Genomic DNA, 18376 nt, shown 5'->3' with positions numbered 1-18376 from the left:
ACAGCTGTAGTAATATTCTCGTTGTGTTTATTAACATTGTGTTGCCAACACACTCGTCAAACTCAGGTGACAAACGCGATGGGAATTTGGAAATTTGCGTGGAACCGGCGTGACGTCACCTCTTGTTCATGTCGTGCTGCTCTCGCTCTCGTTCCCGAGGGTCTGTGTAACCCTGGTTACCATAGCGATAGTCATCAGGGGAGGGTTCACCCCAGGGGTTGACGTGCTCAGAATCTCTACCTGCGGACGACAACAAAAAAACCCCCATCTGATTGGCTGGAGATGGAGTCCAAACACGGACGGTAACACAGCGCAGCAGTAATGCGGCGGCCGGCGTCCGCGAGTCTCACCTGCGTTCCAGGTGGTCGTGGTGATGGAGTCCGAGGTGCTGGAGCACGAGCCCGAGGTGACGGAGCTGGACGTGTAACTGGGCTGAGACAGTAACAGACACTTAATTACATCACCGTGTATCATCATCACGTTCCTGCTGTATTTGTGTTTATAAATAGGAACCTGAACTGTTTTATTATAATATTTCAAGTGATCACGATTAGTTTTTCTGGTTCCTGGCAGGACGGTTTAAAAGCTGTTAAACAAAGACAAAAAATTAATTCATAGTGAGTCACTTTAAAAATGGACTCCAGAAAGTCACTCAGCAGACGAGCAAGTTCATTCAGCTCCGATTCTTCTCTCTGTGAGTCAGGTGATCGCTTGGTCCCTAAAATGTCGACACGGTTTCTTAAACATCCCGTTTTCAACAGAGCGAGTCAGGACTTACGTATCGCGAGTGGTGCGGGGGGAAGATGGAGGAGCGTGACGCCTGCTGTCCGTACAGAGAGTAACAGTCTGCAGGAGGCTGAGCTCTGAACACGCTGCACAACATGGCCAGAGTCTGCACGTCGCTCATCTGACTGTAGTGATCCAGACTGAAAGGTTCAACACACACATATCTCATTTCACAGAGTCACACGTCCACCCTCGTTACGCAACACTTTTACATTCAAACTCGCTATTTCATAACTCCCAAAATAAAATCTAGGCAACTCGCTATACAACAGAACAGCTGGAGCCTGTGTGGAAGCAGCCCACGCACACATCTTCTGCAACCGTTCAAAAAGGAGGACATACTGGCAAAATGTTAGTTTAGTTGTAAATAATGTCCTGGGATATGAAATCCCAAGTACTTGTCCAGTGATGTATCTTGGTAATATTGAGAAGTATTACTCGCATCCAGTAAGAAAGTGGTCACAAGAAACTGAATGTAAACATCCCAAAACGGGAACAGAGGTTGGAAATTGTCCAGGAAAAATTGACACACCTCTTGAGAGTTGAAGAGAATGGAACAGCGGATCATCTCCGGCAGATTGTTATTTTAGTTTGTAACTTATTTGCCGTAATTGTTTTGTCTATATTTATGTGAAAACTCAATAAAAATTTAAGTTACAAAAAAAGCAAAAATCACAAATTAAAAACAAACACAAATAAAATACAATTAACCAAATTTACAAATAGTAGTATTAGCTAATAATATATTTTTCTGCTGTTATAGTAGATGTTATCATATTACTCTCTGTGTGTATTTGTACTGCTTGCTTTGTAATTTTAATTGCTTTTTTATCATTTATGTTTTTATTCCGTTTCCTAACTGCTTGTGTTTTACTTTTCTCTGCATGTGTTCTTATTTCTGTTGATCTGAATTAGTAAAAGTTGATCTAATATTATTTGAACACATATAACTACTGGCTGAAAAAGATATATATTTCTGAGGATTTACAGGCTGCTACGTGAAGCTTCAGCTCGCTCGGATTTAAACTCACAGAGTCTCCAGCAGTTGCCGTCCAAACGGGTGTCTGGCCCAGGGGGTCTCTGTGTCCGGGTCTGAGTCTGGACTCAGGTCCTGATCAGTCGCTGCAGACGCCAGGGCCCACACCTGTATATATACACACACACACACACACACACACACACACACACACACACACACACACACACACACAGGTGTGAGGGCCTCATATTGGTACCAATATTGATGATCAAACATACAGTACAGCAGAGAGCGGAGGTCCAGGTCCACAGAACAGACTAGAAGTTTGGATTCGTTTTATGGCGTTTACCCGCCGCCGGTACCAGCTCAGCTTGCCTCGCCTCGCTTTTGTTGGCCAGTTTTTTCATGGCCCTCTCAGCTGGGTTTCCATCTAATTGTCAAGTGAATTTTAAAAATGTCGCAAAAAATAAAAACAATTGATTTAGGCACGTTTCCATCAGCAGGTCTGGAGCGAATAGCAAAGTGTAGTTTCTTCAGAAGTTGACGTTACGCATGGCTGTAACAAACATGAAGTAGGAAAAATTAAAGAATTTCCCCTCGGGGATCAATAAAGCAGTGATGATGCAGTGAATAAAGACTTTCTGCCCAATTGAAAACCAAAACCGGCGAGTAGAGTCGAGGTGAGCTGGGCTGGTACTGTCCTGTGGTAAAGGGACTTTTTGGTAAACGCAGCGCCACCTTCAGGAGAGCTGCTGTGAGGATTCAGAGGTACCTTCGCCACATCTCTGCGTCCGACTGTGAGCGCCGCTGCTGCGTTCTTCTTGCATGTTTCCTGGATGTCGTTCACGTTCAGTCTGAGCAGGACAGAAATCATCTAAATACATTGAAATATTACCCAAACACACAATTACACAGCAAGTATTTTGTTTGGTTTTTAGAATACTGCCGTTCTCACATGTAGATCTCCCCCAGAGCCTTGTGGACGGGCAGCAGACAGGAGATCTCCTGGATGATGACTTTCCCCGCCAGTTTGATGGGACGGTTGCCGTAGTCCGTCCCCTCTCGCTTCGTCTTAAACCGGCGGGATTTCTAACAGACAAGCAGAGAGACAGACAGACAGACAGGAGGAGGGAGACGGCAGCCCGGAGGAGACAAAGCACCACCTGATTAAAAGTGGTCTGGAAGACATAAATTACTATAAGAGGCTGTTCACGCTGCGGGGCGCTGACTGATGCTGGACGGTTCCTACGAGCCGCTGTAACTGTAAAGGAAAATGTCCTTTTAATTTTGAGAGGGACTTTTTACAGTTAGTATTCAAATATGTTACGAGCATCGGGGGCCTCAGCGCGGCCCCCGATGAATCGTAACGTTTGGGACACTTCACAGAGCAAACATTAGGGTCGGATCGTTAGTGGTAAATCAGTGCTGGAACTCGTTCACCAGTGAGAGTCAGTCAGTCTGTGAGCGCTCGCAGTGTGAACACACGGTTAGTTTTCAGTTTAAACTCATCCGTCGCTTCAACAGCCAAATTACCTTAAAAAAAAAGTCTCAAATTAAGCTTGAAATTAAAATAAAAACAGCCGGAGTTCTGCGCTGGCTGTCACAGAAACATACCTGCTGTTAATTGTTAGTGAAAAAAGCTTCAGACGCCGACAGACAGGAAGTCAGGCAGCAGAGTTTGGAGTGAATTTGAATTTTGCTGTAATAATAATTCTAGTCACTGCTGCTAAACGCTGCAGAGTCAACAGAAAACACTGAAAATGCTGAGTGCTAACGGTGCATTCAGGTGCTCCTCGGATGGTCCTAATTCCCAAGTTGTGAAAAAAAACCTGGTGAATGGCGTCTCTGTCATCTGTAAGATTGAAATCCGTGGCAGGATTTCTATCGCAAGAACAGCATAATGTTTTAACTCTTCAGCAAGATATAAGAAGCCACAACAAGTACATAAAGTTCAATGTGAGTTGTTTGAAAGAAGCTGGCTCGGTGTTCTCAGTATGGATATCAAGGCAGAGGCTGAAGAGACCGAAGAAGACGAGGAGGAAGTGAGGAAAAGAAAAACAGACGAGCGAGACAAAGCGAGACTGGCTTTTACTGGCTGAGCTAAGAAAGAGCTGACGTGCTGCAGGATAGACGGCGAGCTGGCCTTCTTCCTGTTGGACTCGTCAGCAAACACTAAACAGCTGCTCGCTGTGTCTTGTGTTGCCGCACTTGCTTGATGTTTGGCAAAGTTGGTGACTTGCTAGTTTTAGATATTTAATCAGAACAAACGCATCTTACACCATGTTGCTTTGAAGTGAGCTAACTTTACGTTTGCGTTGGTTTTATGAATAAATAAACTACATTCGTCAGCCTGAGATTCAAGTAAACCAAAGAAACATAATCACATCGTCAAAATTCAAATTCAGGACACGTGATGTCAGTTCACTTTGTTAGTTACACAGATCTCAGTCCGTGTTAGTCGAGAGGACGCCGGCCAATCAGTGACATGCAAAAAAAACAACAACTGTTAAAATCCCAACGAGGAGAAACCCAGAGGAGGAGGAGGAGAGGGAGGGATGGACAGAGATCAGTACCGGCCAGTCATGGAGGGTTTGGACAGACCAGCGGCGGGATGCAGAGATTGGGAGCTTCTGATTGGAGGAGAATAGGATGAAGGAGTGACCCACAGCAGCATGGGGCGAGGTGATTGGCCAGAGAAAAACAACATGAGAAACAATTAAAGAAAACAAACAGAAGCCCATCAGGGAGACAGCCAAGCTTCACTTTCCCAGGCACCACGAACTACACATCGGCTCAGCGCGTGTGCTGGGAATATGGACCGTGAAGGAGGCGGAGCTTCACTTTATCAGGACTTCTGCATGTTCACTCTCCTGTCAAAGCTCTGAGGTCGTCCGATCAGATGCCCCTCGATGTTCCCAGATCCAGGTTAAAGAACAAAAGTGGCCGAGCCTTTCGGTGGCGGACAGCGGCTTTACCTGTTCGAATTCAAACTGCTGAAGTGTTAAAGTTCTTGCTTAAGACTAGGCGTGTGTGGGGGGGTCTATACAGCAATATAGATTTGCGATATTTTACGTGGCAATATTGTATCAAGTAGTGCTGACCCCCAATAGTCGAAGATTTGATGCTTCGATGGGCGGAGCCTAATTCCACTGTCAATCTCACAGTCGAAGCTTTGCAGCGAAACAAGGATCACACCATTTTGGCGATATGGGGGTGCTCAACGTCTTCTCCCAAAAACTTAATATACAGCCTGTTACGATATACATTTAAATGTTTAATGCTGTAAATAAACATGTAAAAAGAATAAAACTTTCAATAAATGTTTTTAAAAGTGCGTAAATGAATCCAAAATTGTAACCCAAACCCTGGGGCGTCAGAGGAGCACTTGCTGAAGAGACGGAGCCCCGGCTTCACTGGTGTTGTGCAGAGTTGTCCGTTTATCACAGTTTATCAACCACATAAAGAATATTTTATCGTTTTTAAACAGCCGGCTACCTCAAATAGACCCGCGAGGAACCGCGACGTGCAGGCAGCTGTCGGCAGCACGTCAAAAACTCTGCACAAGACCGGTGAATGACAGGCGAGAGAGAGAGAGAGAGAGAGAGAGAGACAGAAAAGGGTCTTCAAAAAGCCTCAGTTTAGCTGGAAAATTACAGTGTAAGTTGAATGAATGGAGACTGCAGCTCTGCAGCTTCTCAAGATGAAAGCGGAGCTACAGTGTGTAACCCGCCTGCCGGCTCGCAATCACCGTGAACAAAAACACACGATTCGACTACAGGCAGGACTTGACGATTCTGACTATGTAAATCCTTACTCGGGGACAATCCTGGTATCAATACACGGACGTCAAGTATCGATCTTTTATTATATTAATTGTATATGAGAATTTTACTTTTTGGTACTACAATAAGAAAATCGGTTGCTTTTTCAGGAAGAGTGTTTTCCTTTGGGGACACAATTTGAAGCTGGAAAACAAGGTAATAAAGTGCAATCAATTTTTAAAATTGCAATAATATCGTATCGTGGGGCCTCTGGTGATTCCCACCCCTACTTAAGACCCACCTCAAGTTATTTTAAGCTGAATCATGCTTTAACTGTTTGGTTCCTGGGAACTTGCTTTGGGACATTTGGCATTTTGTTTTACTAAACAACTGATTGATAGACTTACCGTTAATAAAACAAAATAATCATTGGTTAGAGTCGTAATATTCGTGGTTCTGAGCTTGTGAATTTGTGGCTGTGTGCTCAGCTCTCTTCACCTCCTGGTTACTGGTCTGATGTGTTCTGTGCTCCCTCAGTAGTTTTGGTCTTAATGAACTTCCACACGGTTTACAGAGACGTCTCCAAACGTAGAGAAAGGACAACTTTCTGCTTTAAACACGTCAGTGATGGTGTAAAGTGTGTGTGTGTGTGTGTCTCACCCGTTCTTTATAGTAGAAGGAGGAAATGGACACGGTGTCTTTGTCGGAGCGAGTCGGGCTGCCGCTGTACAACCGCAGAGTGCTCTGAGACTCTGAACGCATCTTCATCGGGGTCAGCACTCCGCTGTGATAGGCCGACAGAGCCGACAGGGACCTGAACACACACAGAGACAAGTCCAGGGGGTGTTTAGCCTAGCTTAGCACAAAGACTGGAAGCAGGGGGAAACTGTTAGCCTGGTTCCATTAAGAGAGCTGTCGAACTGTAGATTAATTTCTAGATCGTCTCGATCTCAGTGAGGTTACCTGAGGTTACCAAAGCAGGAACCTCCGGGTCTGAAAGTGAAACCTGTGTTCTCTCCAGCAGCCAGCAGGGGGCGACTCCACCGGCTGCACATTTAGCTGATTTATTCCCTCAGTAAACACTTTCCTGATGAGTTTATGGTTTCTCTCTAGCCAAATTTAGCTTCTCAGCTAATATCACAGTTGGGCTGAACGATTTGGGGTAAAAATTTAATTGACCCTTCACTAAGCCCCGCCCCACTTAGTTACTGTTCGACAAGAGCTGTTTCTCAATAGCGAGTTCGGCAAGTTCGGACTTCTGTACTTTAAAGCTCCGACTTGGCAAGTTCGGCTCGGAGGTACAAACTCCCAGGAACGGGAGCACGCAGTCCGTCATTCAGCAAGTGGACTTGATGACGGCCGGACCAGTTAGCGGGCGGGACCTCACATCTCCGAAAACGTCGTCCCGATTTTTTATATCAGCTCTGTCTTGAGAAATCAACCACATGTTTGTAGTTAAAACAACTATATTCACGCATAAAAAACTCTTAAAACTACTATATGTGACACAAGAACAGCAAGATTATAAGTTACAGTTCTGAGTTTTCTTGCCTGACATTTCTGGCGAGCATTGCAGCGAAATGCATCCTGGGATATCTGGCAATCCAGAGGCCACACAAGTCACCACCGATGCAGGCTCCGTAAAACGGGCGGAGCGAGAACACATCCAGGTATTTGACTCTACTTGGCTAGATGTGGACTTTTGAATTGGAGCAGTACTTTGGCTGCGACTGATGACGTTTCAACACAAGTACAGAAAAGAACGCAGACTAAGAAACAGCGAAACTGTCGGCGCTGCCACTGTCTATTACTGCACTCCCCGGAGAAATATTGTCAAATTATTTGGAAAAAGCGATCTCAGAAAGAAGCTTTTCAGTTGCATTATACATTTGAAGGTTGTATTCAGTAAGCTAGCGTTAGCTAACTAACATTACATTAGGAACACAGCCGACATTTTTCTGGATTTATTTTAGGTTTTGGAAAGAGAATAAATTGTACTTCTCCTTTCAGCCTCTCTGGGTAGCTGCTGTAACTATTACAAGATGCCCCAGAAACAGCTTTTACCTGGGAGTGGGCTCAGTGGGCGGGACTGAGCGGTGCATTGTGATTGGTCGGGTGAAGTAAACCAGACAGCCGGTGCCGCAGAAACGAGCGCCGGAGGTCCGAGGGAACGGGATGTTGGCGTCCTGGGGAAAAAAAAAAAAAGATAAGACAGCTTTTTATGCTGCATGTTTGGATCTTTGGTCTGTGATGGATTCAGGGTGGATTTTAAATGTCTGTTACCTGATAGGAGCCGTATGTGTTGGTGACTCGAGGAAACGCCTGCATGGCCGGAGTGACAGGGTTAGACAGAACGAAGGGGCCAGAGCCCGGACCGTCCTCCTGCGTCTGAGACAGGAGACACGTCAATGAGGAGAGAGGGTCAGATTTAACTGTTGGTCTTTGACAGGAAATCAAGTCACAGGACGAAGTCTGGTAAACTAAATAGGAATATTAGACGCATGATCAGATATTTCACATCTAAAGGGTTCCTCCTGTGGTTTAAGTTTAAGGTTTGTCCTTGTGGTGGCGCTAGAGTCAGGGGTTCATCAAAACCATTATTGGAAATCTGGCCGGGAGTTGTTGACATGTCCCACTCTGGAACAAATGAACACTTTTATTACTAATAATGATGAAACATTAAAAGTGTTGAAAGCAAAATATGCTTCATAATAAATCTTTTCATCTTATAATTGTGTCAGAGACCAGAAGGAACCTCCTGGTTTTAAAGGAGACCTATTAAACTGCTTTTCCAGTCCTACATTGTAGTTCAAAAAAGTTCAAAAAAATATTTCTTTGTCTTCATGTAGGCCTTCATTTCAGCCTCTGTCTGAAACAAGCTGTAGATGCTCCTGTCTCTTTAAGCTTTGGCCATGCTTAACATGAACATCCAACATTATAACATTGTAGATAAGTCATAAAATGTGGAAAAGCAGAATAGGTCTCCTTTAAAAGTGAAGCCTTAAACCTGCGTCCTCTCCAGCAGCCAGCAGGGGGCGACTCCAGTGGCTGCAGGAAGAAGTGTGATTGTATAGAAGTCTGTGAGAAAATGTTTCTACTTGTCAGCTGATTTATTCCCTCAGTAAACACTTTCCTGATGAGTTTCTGGTCTCGGTCGCTAGTTTCAAGTCTTCTTCAACACAGCATGATGTTCATTTAGTAAATTATGGTCCCATTTAGAGGAACAGAGACCAGGAAGCAGGGGAGGCTTTAGGGCGGGGCTACAAGCTGATTGACAAGTCGCTACCAAACATGGTCACGTCTGGTTCCAAGATTGCGACAGCCAAAATGCCAAACTTTTGAGGAGGCGGCGGGTGAGAGGGAAGGACAGGAAACGAATGTGTGTGCGCGTCCTCACCATGTCCGACTCCAGACAGGACACCAGCTGTCGGACGCACGGCTCCAGACAGTTCTGGTTCCTCTTCACCTTCTGGAGCGACGTGTCGGTCAGAATCTGTCAAGAACACAAAGAGTCACTTCACATCCCAGAACGCCATCCACAGTGTTCGGGAGCATTCAGGCGCGTTCAGGAGCGTCTGTTCCTTCTGCTTTCAGATTTAAATTTTTACAGCAACAAAAACATCAACTGTGATTCTGTCTGTTCTTTTTTAATCTTTAAAGAAAAAGATAAATTAAAAACAAAACATGCAGGTGAAAATTCGGTTATTGAAAATTGGTTTGTGTTGTGGTGCGTTCAGGAGCCTCGGTACCTTCTGGATCTTGATCTTCATGGCGGAGGGGATGGTTGTGGGGGAGACGAACTGGAAGGAAGGCGCGGCGTTGTTGGGATACTGAGCGGGAAACTTGACCACCAGGTGAACCTGATGGCTGCCGAAGTGAGCCGACACCACGCAGCTGCGGTTCACCGCGTCCATCTGCGCAACACAAAACGCCTTTTTACATCACTTCCTGTTTGACAGTTTTCCATCTTTAAGTTAATATTTCGAGGTGCTAATATCAGCTTCTTATTCACGTTGTTTACTGACTGAATATAAATAGTTTCCATCTGAACAACTTTAATAATTAAATGTGTGAGAAGTTATTTACAGTTAAAACTCCAGAATCAATAATAACAACGGTGAGAACAGGAAGCTGCTGAGGCCCAGCGGCAGCAGCAGAAGTCCTCAGCACACCCAAAGCCCGGTCCGCCTGTCGAACGTGGCGTCGCAGACGGCCTGTGAATGTCTCACCTCCACGTTGACGTTCCTGATCTGCAGGTTGACCAGAGAGAACTCCTGCTGCAGAGTCTGAGGGAGACCTGAACCCACCGCCGAGTCCTGACGACCTCCAGAGCTCAGAGCGCCGTCCCGATCTGAGAGACGGACAGGGAACATTTACTGGAAGTATCATTTGGATTTTAGAAATACTACATACAGTACTAATCGTATACAGTAGGTACTTTATACTTACTGTCATGTTTTCAGATGTTATACAACACAAACCAACAGACGTTTTTTTCTTGCACTGCGTTTAATCTGCAGTATTTTCCAGCATGTGCTGCTGAACGTTGAAACGTTTCTCACCGTGCAGGTTTTCAGAAGCCGGGCCGACGCTGTGCTGACTCTCCTGAGACAACGGAGATTTCTCCGACTCCACGGTGAGAGACATCCCCTCCATCAGGTCCTCCACCACGTCACTGACACACAGCTACACAACAACAACACACAGACATCAGGATGCGCCAGGGGCCGACGCTACGAACACAGTTCAGCAGGACTCACAAACCTAAACAATCGAGCACACGACGCTGGTTAGCAACTTGTGAGAGAGCGGTAAGTTAGGAAGCCAACTGAGGGTCATTCTGCGTCAGTTAGAATGGCGACTGAAACCCTCGGGTCCCACCGGGGCCCCGCAGGGGACGGTCCTCTCTCCCTTCCTCTTCACCATCTACACCACAGACTTCAGCTACCACTCAGAGTCCGGCCACCTTCAGAAGTTTTCTGATGACTCTGCTGTGGTTGGATGTATCAGCAGGGTGATGAGGTGGCGGGGGGGGGGGACTTTGTCACAAAGACTAAAGAGCTGGTTGTGGATCTAAGGAGAGCCAAGGCACCAGTGAGCCCCGTCCATCCAGGGGGTCCCTGTGGAGGACTACAAATACCTGGAGTGCACATGGACAATAAACTGGACTGGGCCAAGAACACTGAGGCCTCCACAGGAAGGGCCAAAGCCGTCTCTATTCTCTGAGGAGGCTGAGGTCCTTCAACATCTGCAGGACGATGCTGAGGATGTTTTATGAGTCTGTGCTGTCCTGTTTGCTGTTGCATGCTGGGACAGCAGGCTGAGGGTAGCGGACGCCAACAGACTCAACAAACTGATCCAGGGCCAGTGACGTTGTGAGCTGGACTCTGTCGGTGGTGTCAGAGAGGAGGATGCTGTCCAAGCTACGTGTCATCTTGGACGATGTCTCTTACTCGCTCCATGACGTGCTGCTCAAACACAGGAGCACCTTCAGTGACAGACCCGTCCCCCCAAAATGCACCACAGAGCGCCACAGGAAGTCATTCCTGCTGTGGCCGTCAAACTTTATAACTCCTCCCTCTAAGTGTCTGACACTTAGTTATTAAACTAGACCTCATTATCTATTTTCTGTCCAATATTACCTGTTTAATAATTAATGTGCAGTATTCTCTGCTGCTTTTTATTCACTAGGACCTTTTGGTTCGCCATAATTCTTAATAATGTAAATATCGTACATACCCACAAACCTTTATATTCGTCTTTACATTTTATATTTATTCTCTTATATTTATATTCTCTTTATCTATCTAGCTTAAAAAGTGTGCCATTGTGACAAAAGAATTTCCCTTCGGGGATCAATAAAAGTATTTCTGATTCTGATTCCTGATCCAGCTGTGAGCGTGTTCACATAAAAGAGGCGGAGTTAGCAGCAGATGATCCAATCACAGACATGGACAAGTCCACTGGCAGCAGAGCGTCAAGAGCAAACTGTAACACTACAGAAATACGAGCTGGTCTAAGTAGCGCGGCTGCACATGCAGGGAGACAGCGTGACTGCCTAAACGAACAGGCGTAGTCTGTAATAATGCGTTGATTTGATGTGTTCTTATGAGCTGTGTGAAAATATCAGCCGGCGTTTGGTCGGCGTTTCCGCATTAAAAGACTCGGGCACTGAATAAGTGGTCGTTCCACCTGACATTAAAAATAAGATTAATTTATTTAACATGCTCAAAAGTGTTCCAGGTGGTACAGGCCCCTGGCCCCGGCCTCTCTGAGGCAGCACACTGACCTTCTGCAGCTGAGGATCCACCCTCCATATCCTCAGAGTCTGGTCTCTGGACCACGTGACCAGCTGGTAATCCTTAGACCCTGCAGTCAACAAACAACAACAACAAGACAAACAAACAGCTTCATTCACCTCCAACACTTAAACTGCACTTCCTGCACATAATTACATCATCAGAGATATGAACAAACACCGATATGACAATACTTGTTCTACTGCAGTACTTCAGTATTTAAATATGTCGACACTGCGTATCTGTCAGTAAACACTGCGTATCTGTCAGTAAACACTGCATATCCACAATAACAATCTGATACAAGCTGCTGACCCGAATCATCACAGGAGAACTTTGTCGTTATGAACGCATCTAATCCTGTGATATGATATGAACACAGACTGGTCCCTGCGACGGCATGTTGGGAACATTGTGAACGTGTACAGACCCGAGGAGGGGCGGAATATTCTGAGAAATAACTCTGAGTGATTCAAGTCGTACACCTGCGATAGAAAACTATTTTTCAGATGTGCTTGAGTTATTAAAGGCTCTGTACAATTAAAAGCAGTTACACAGATGTTAATAACAGCAGCCCTCACAGCTTCTTTCACTAACCAGCATCGTGAGACACTTCTTTCTGTTCAAAGAGCATTTAAAGATGTGACACCTGAAAGCTCCACCTCTTTGTCTGCACTGCCGTGGCATTGTGAGGCTGATATAACATCCTAAATAACAGCAGCCCTAATAACGTCTGACAGATTATTTTAAATCTACATTGGCCCTGACAGGCTGTGGTAGGTGTTCGTATCAGAAAGAAAAAGGCAGCGTTGTAATTCAAAAAATAACACATTGAAGCCACTTTGTGCAGAATTTGAAGAGTTCTGATGTCGGTTGTGTCAAAAAAAGGTTCAACTCTCTGTGTCCAATACGGAGATTAGCCTAGCTTAGCACAAAGACTGGAGGCGGAGGGAAACTGTTAGCCTCTCTCCATCAAAATAAAACTCCAAGTCTGTCGGATTTTCACAGAACTGGAGGCTGCCCTGTGCGCGTGTGAACTCTCCTGAATCTCAGCGTGTGATTGGTCACCTTCTTTCTGCGGTCTCCACTGGAACTCGAGCACCACGTCGTCGTGTCCAACGAAGGCGTGGACGGGACTGTTGAGGTCGAGCGTGCTCCACAGCAACAGGCTGTTCTCTCTCCTCAGCTGAGGAACCATCACTGTGACCAGACCGTTGGAGAACGGCTGACGACACACAAACAGGAAACACGTTTGACCTCTGATATCTTATCACACATCAGGATCTGCACGCCGATGTGTAACCGGAACCTGCAGCGTTCAGTGCTCCTACCAGGATCTGGTTTATTAGAAACAAGGTTACAGACCAGATGTGTGGACACTGGGTCTGCACGCCGCTTTCTAACTGAAATATTTTATCTGTGTCTCTGGAGGGATCGATAGAGTTTGATACTCACCGTGTACCTGGCCTTCCACACAGGCACTTGACAGGACAGGATGTTCAGATACTTCCGGGGCTGTCGGTAATCCCAAAACTAACGAGGGAGACAACAGAGGAGTGAAACTCTGGTGACACAGACTGAGATCACCTGGTATCAGCTGGTTCAGCTGCTGGATTCAAAGCTGCTTCTTCTCTCACGAGTCATTTCAACGCCAACATATGTGAAAACAGTGCCCAGGTTTAAATAATCAGCGGTGACCCCGAATAGTCGTATCAGTAATCAAGTTAATAATCATGCCGTTTTGGCTCTATGGGGCCGCTTAATGTAACTACTACTTTTCTCCCAATAAGTTAATATACAGCCTGTTATGATAGACAGAACGGTCAGACAGATAACTCAACATATAAAGCTGTAAATAAACATGTGAAGAGAAAGAAGCTTAAGCGTAGGTGACGGCGTAGAGTAGGGGGCAAATTTAAATGAGTATAACGTGATTTTTGCGAGGATCTGTAGGCCGAGACTCCGCTAAGATGGTTTAGCACAGTCTGAACAACAAAGACAGCATCGGCGTTGCGTTTGAGTCCGCTCGTTATTCTCACCCTCACGGAGTTGTCCTGGCTCGACGTGGCCAGGATGAACTCGTTGTCCGGGTGCCAGTCGAGGCCGTGGATCTTGGACAGGTGAGCCGCCACGTACTCCGCCGCCGTGTTCGGCTTCTGTTCAGAAAATAAAAATCACACAGAGATTTACACCACTGGTGCTCACGTCCGGCTCACGGTGGCTCAAATAACGTGATCAGTCCGCTCACTCTTTTATCCCAGATCCGTACGTCTCCGTCGTGACTGGACGCCAGCAGGTACTGGTTCTTCCTGTTCCACTTCACCTGAGACGCCCCGGCTGGACACGAGAGAGTGACGGGATGCAAAGAAGAGAATAAACTCAAGAGGCAGAAATAACTTCAGCCTGTTTTAGCTCTTAAACTGCCGTCATCACGTTCACTTTATTGTCCTGATCACCCCTCAGTTTGTAGATTAACAAAGAAAGATTCACTACATCCAAACGCCTCATTCAGGGGAAGGTGGTGCAGAAAAGATCAACTTCCTGGCGCTCAAGTGGACGGTAAAAAATAAGATGTTTTTAATAAATTTGGAAGAATACATTTTAAAAAACGTAACGGGTAAAACTTCATCCATTGCTTCTGTTTCCTTTCTTTCTTTATTTGTCAAAGTTGCATTATTTTCAGGCAGTAACACATCAAGCAGGTACTGTTTACTACTCCCCGATGGTGCATTCAAGGACACTCTGAAATCTGAACAGCCACGTTTGTTGCTGAAAATCGTTCAAAGATGTGATTATAGAAACGTAGTGAACCCAGCGCCGGCCAGGAGGACCGGAGGTCCGTCTGAAACCTGAAACAATCACCGGGTCCTTTAAATACTCACCAACAGCAGACAACGCCACCGTGGGTTTCCGAGTGTCTCTGTGGAGCCAAACAGAGAAAGTGTTTAGGCGGGAAACTGCTCAGATCCATCTGCTGATGAAGCTCCTGAACAGCTAAAGAAAGGACCTCGTGGTCAGACTCCACTACATGTTTCTGATGAATCGTTTTCTCTGACCTGGTGTCCCAGATGTAGATGTAGGTGTCCACTGAGCTGGTGACCAGGAGCTCCGGCTCAAACCAGGACCAGTCCAGATCACTGAGGACACCAACACACCACAGTCAGTCCATGAACGCACCACGCTGAGTCCACAAACCCAACACAGCGAGTCCACGAACGCACCACGCTGAGTCCACGAACCCAACACAGCGAGTCCACAAACCCAACACAGCGAGTCCATGAACGCACCACGCTGAGTCCACGAACCCAACACAGCGAGTCCACAAACCCAACACAGCGAGTCCATGAACGCACCACGCTGAGTCCACGAACCCAACACAGCGAGTCCATGAACGCACCACGCTGAGTCCACAAACCCAACACAGCGAGTCCATGAACGCACCACGCTGAGTCCACGAACCCAACACAGCGAGTCCATGAACGCACCACACTGAGTCCACAAACCCAACACAGCGAGTCCATGAACGCACCACGCTGAGTCCACGAACCCAACACAGCGAGTCCATGAACGCACCACGCTGAGTCCACAAACCCAACACAGCGAGTCCATGAACGCACCACGCTGAGTCCACGAACCCAACACAGCGAGTCCACGAACGCACCACGCTGAGTCCACGAACCCAACACAGCGAGTCCACAAACCCAACACAGCGAGTCCATGAACGCACCACGCTGAGTCCACGAACCCAACACAGCGAGTCCATGAACGCACCACGCTGAGTCCACAAACCCAACACAGCGAGTCCATGAACGCACCACGCTGAGTCCACGAACCCAACACAGCGAGTCCACAAACCCAACACAGCGAGTCCATGAACGCACCACGCTGAGTCCACGAACCCAACACAGCGAGTCCACAAACCCAACACAGCGAGTCCATGAACGCACCACGCTGAGTCCACGAACCCAACACAGCGAGTCCACGAACCCAACACAGCGAGTCCATGAACGCACCACGCTGAGTCCACGAACCCAACACAGCGAGTCCACGAACCCAACACAGCGAGTCCGTGAACGCAACACAGCGAGTCCACGAACCCAACACAGCGAGTCCATGAACGCACCACGCTGAGTCCACGAACCCAACACAGCGAGTCCGTGAACGCAACACAGCGAGTCCACGAACGCACCACGCTGAGTCCACAAACTCAACACAGCGAGTCCATGAACGTCACACTGAGTCCATGAACGCACCACACTGAGTCCATGAACGCGTCACACTGAGGGCAGAGTGCTGGTTAACCTGCCGAGGTGCGTTTGATTGTTACCTGATGACCCGGGTGTGTCCCTGCAGGGAGGTGTGCACTTCTCCACAGCCGTCCCTCCACGAGTACAGATCCACACGCTGGTTACTCTGAAAACAACACGGTTTATTTCAGAGCAGAGATTTTCTTTCAATCCCTTCATGTCCATGTTTATCAGCAGCAGAACTCACCGAGGCAGCGAAGACGTGGGACTCTGACCTGTGGGGATTCCACTGGACCGTCCCCACGTCCCATTTACTCTGTCGGCCGATCTTCCTGGGAGGCTCAGACGGAGCCTCCAGGTTCACCATGTACAGGAAACGCCGCCTGAGAAAGAAGGAAACTTCAAAAAAGATCTTCTCCACTTCAGGTAAACCCTGAAATTCCTGTCTCGCCACCAAGTCACTGTCTCACAAAATCACCTAATCTGCATTAAATGACTTCCCATCGCCTGGAATCCCACAATGCCTTGTGAAGTGAACTTACCCGGACAGCACGGCGTGAGAGCCCAGACAGTCCACTGACATGGCGGTGGCCTGAAAACAGAGAAGAAGAAAGAAGGTGACCGCTGATCTGACTTTGTCTTTCTTTACATCAATATTTGAGAGTTTTAAAAATAAGCTGCTTTTTAAAAAATTACATAAACATGAACTTTTAAATACAGATATTTTAAATGTGGTTCTCAAAAAGAAGAATGTGTTTGGCAATTTTTTATTCCTTAAAACTTACTACTCGTTATTTAAAAGCTACTAGTGCTTATTTATTAGTAACTATATGAATAGTTACTAAGAACCATTTCCATTTTACTAAAATCTATTATTTACATACTCCTGATACCAGTTCAATACTTACTAGTATCTATTCTAAAACATTTTTCTTCTAACTAGTAACTTTCTTTTGTTACTAGTTGTTCATTAATAACCAGTAAAATGGCTTTTTGACACCAACTAATGCAAGAGGCTAAAGGCTTTCTTTAAATCACAGTTTCCTTTATTCTATTTGTGAAAATTAAAAAATTATTTGTATATATATATTTTTTTTTTTGCATGTAGACCAGGTCCAGATCAAAAACCACAGAGAGCTGTCAAATCTGGACTAGATTGACGCAGAGAGGCTAAAGTTTCTTTAAAACACAGTTTCAGATTTGTGAAACCTTTATTCGGTTTGTGAAAATGCAAATAAAAGGCGATACCACCTCGGACCAGGTCCAGATCAAAAACCACTAAACATACTGTTTATATATGTTGTTAGATTTTGCCACCTCTGTTTTGCCCAAATTTCCACCTCAAACTGGTGCAGAAATTTAGTGTTTGTGCAGAAAGTGTTTAGTCCTGAAAATGTTTCCGGGTTCCGGATTTAGGCTGTGATGTGTGGAGGTTTGAAAATAAGATGATCTCACTGATCTGACCGTGATTATTGGCTGTTTATATCAACAGCTGTTTCCACAGAGAGCCCTAATTTATTGATCCTTTCTCTCAGTAATCAATAACTCTCATTGGCTCCTTCTTTTCCCGCCTTTTCCTTTAACACATAGCTACAACCAGAGCACGTGCTTCTTCTGCATTAATAACTTTATTATTAAATTATAAACATTAAAGTCGATCATCTCGGCTAATCTTTGCTAAACTGGGTATTAACGTGACGTACGGCCGGTGTGCACGTTTTCCTGACGCTGTCACGTGCTCCACCACCTGTTCACCTGTAGGTTACACCTGAGCGGCCGGTCACTTTATTCTACACCTGAGCTTTCGGGCAGAAGTACCTGAGCATCCCGAAACTCCACCACCACATTCTCGCTGCTCCAGCGGGCCGCCATCTTCCTGCGTCTTCTACCGTCAACAAAACGTCACGTGATCGCGATGAGACGACACGCTGCGTTCACGGTCTCTGGGAAAACCGGAAATATCACCATTTGAGGAATTATGTCCGTAAAGATACCAACAAATACGTTTAATGATGGCTTGTTTTGGCGAGTGAAGTCATATTAATAAGGCTGAGATATTAACCATTACGTGAACAACATTTAGGTCCAAATTGTAACGTTTCCTCCGGTTCAAAACTCATATAACAATGTTTTCGGCGTTTTTCTGAGGACGTTAAAGTTAATTTAGCTTACTTACTCGCGCACACAACAAACCGAATGACCTGAGGTAACTGACAAGCATAAAGTAATGTAATGTAACGTAATAAACTGATTTTTAAACACCGAGTTGATGAAGGTAAACGGATCTATGACAGTGAACGAGGC

The 18376-nt window shown here is 46.0% G+C and overlaps 1 protein-coding gene across 4 annotated transcripts in view; it reads right to left on the bottom strand.

The window, feature by feature from the left end:
* The window catches only part of wdr59 (WD repeat domain 59), a 21030-nt gene extending 2654 nt beyond the window's left edge, over nucleotides 1-18376 (bottom strand). Inside the window, exons 1-25 of one of the 4 annotated variants that reach the window (XM_038701065.1) lie at nucleotides 17891-18376; nucleotides 16615-16664; nucleotides 16320-16455; nucleotides 16153-16238; nucleotides 14882-14962; nucleotides 14708-14745; nucleotides 14074-14162; nucleotides 13865-13981; nucleotides 13281-13358; nucleotides 12894-13050; nucleotides 11816-11895; nucleotides 10089-10212; nucleotides 9756-9877; nucleotides 9276-9440; nucleotides 8924-9019; nucleotides 7810-7914; nucleotides 7591-7712; nucleotides 6187-6340; nucleotides 4339-4395; nucleotides 2721-2854; nucleotides 2538-2619; nucleotides 1818-1930; nucleotides 779-926; nucleotides 351-432; nucleotides 120-240 (exon numbers count right to left, since the gene is read on the bottom strand). In XM_038701065.1, the coding sequence (XP_038556993.1) occupies nucleotides 120-240; nucleotides 351-432; nucleotides 779-926; nucleotides 1818-1930; nucleotides 2538-2619; nucleotides 2721-2854; nucleotides 4339-4395; nucleotides 6187-6340; nucleotides 7591-7712; nucleotides 7810-7914; nucleotides 8924-9019; nucleotides 9276-9440; nucleotides 9756-9877; nucleotides 10089-10212; nucleotides 11816-11895; nucleotides 12894-13050; nucleotides 13281-13358; nucleotides 13865-13981; nucleotides 14074-14162; nucleotides 14708-14745; nucleotides 14882-14962; nucleotides 16153-16238; nucleotides 16320-16455; nucleotides 16615-16664; nucleotides 17891-17944 (2591 nt within the window). In that variant the 5' untranslated portion in view covers nucleotides 17945-18376. Of the gene's footprint in view, nucleotides 1-119; nucleotides 241-350; nucleotides 433-778; nucleotides 927-1817; nucleotides 1931-2537; nucleotides 2620-2720; nucleotides 2855-3250; nucleotides 4269-4338; nucleotides 4396-6186; nucleotides 6341-7590; nucleotides 7713-7809; nucleotides 7915-8923; nucleotides 9020-9275; nucleotides 9441-9755; nucleotides 9878-10088; nucleotides 10213-11815; nucleotides 11896-12893; nucleotides 13051-13280; nucleotides 13359-13864; nucleotides 13982-14073; nucleotides 14163-14707; nucleotides 14746-14881; nucleotides 14963-16152; nucleotides 16239-16319; nucleotides 16456-16614; nucleotides 16665-17890 lie in introns of those variants that run through there. The other 3 variants (XM_038701066.1, XM_038701068.1, XM_038701069.1) reach the window with 3 other exon arrangements.

The sequence above is a fragment of the Micropterus salmoides genome, unplaced genomic scaffold (assembly GCF_014851395.1).
Source record: "Micropterus salmoides isolate LMB-PRFRI ecotype aquatic unplaced genomic scaffold, ASM1485139v1 Ms_hic_scaffold_6, whole genome shotgun sequence".
In the NCBI taxonomy this organism is placed as follows: domain Eukaryota; kingdom Metazoa; phylum Chordata; class Actinopteri; order Centrarchiformes; family Centrarchidae; genus Micropterus; species Micropterus salmoides.
The sequence above is the reverse complement of the archived record's forward strand: the minus strand, read 5'-3'. Positions and strand labels throughout refer to the sequence as shown.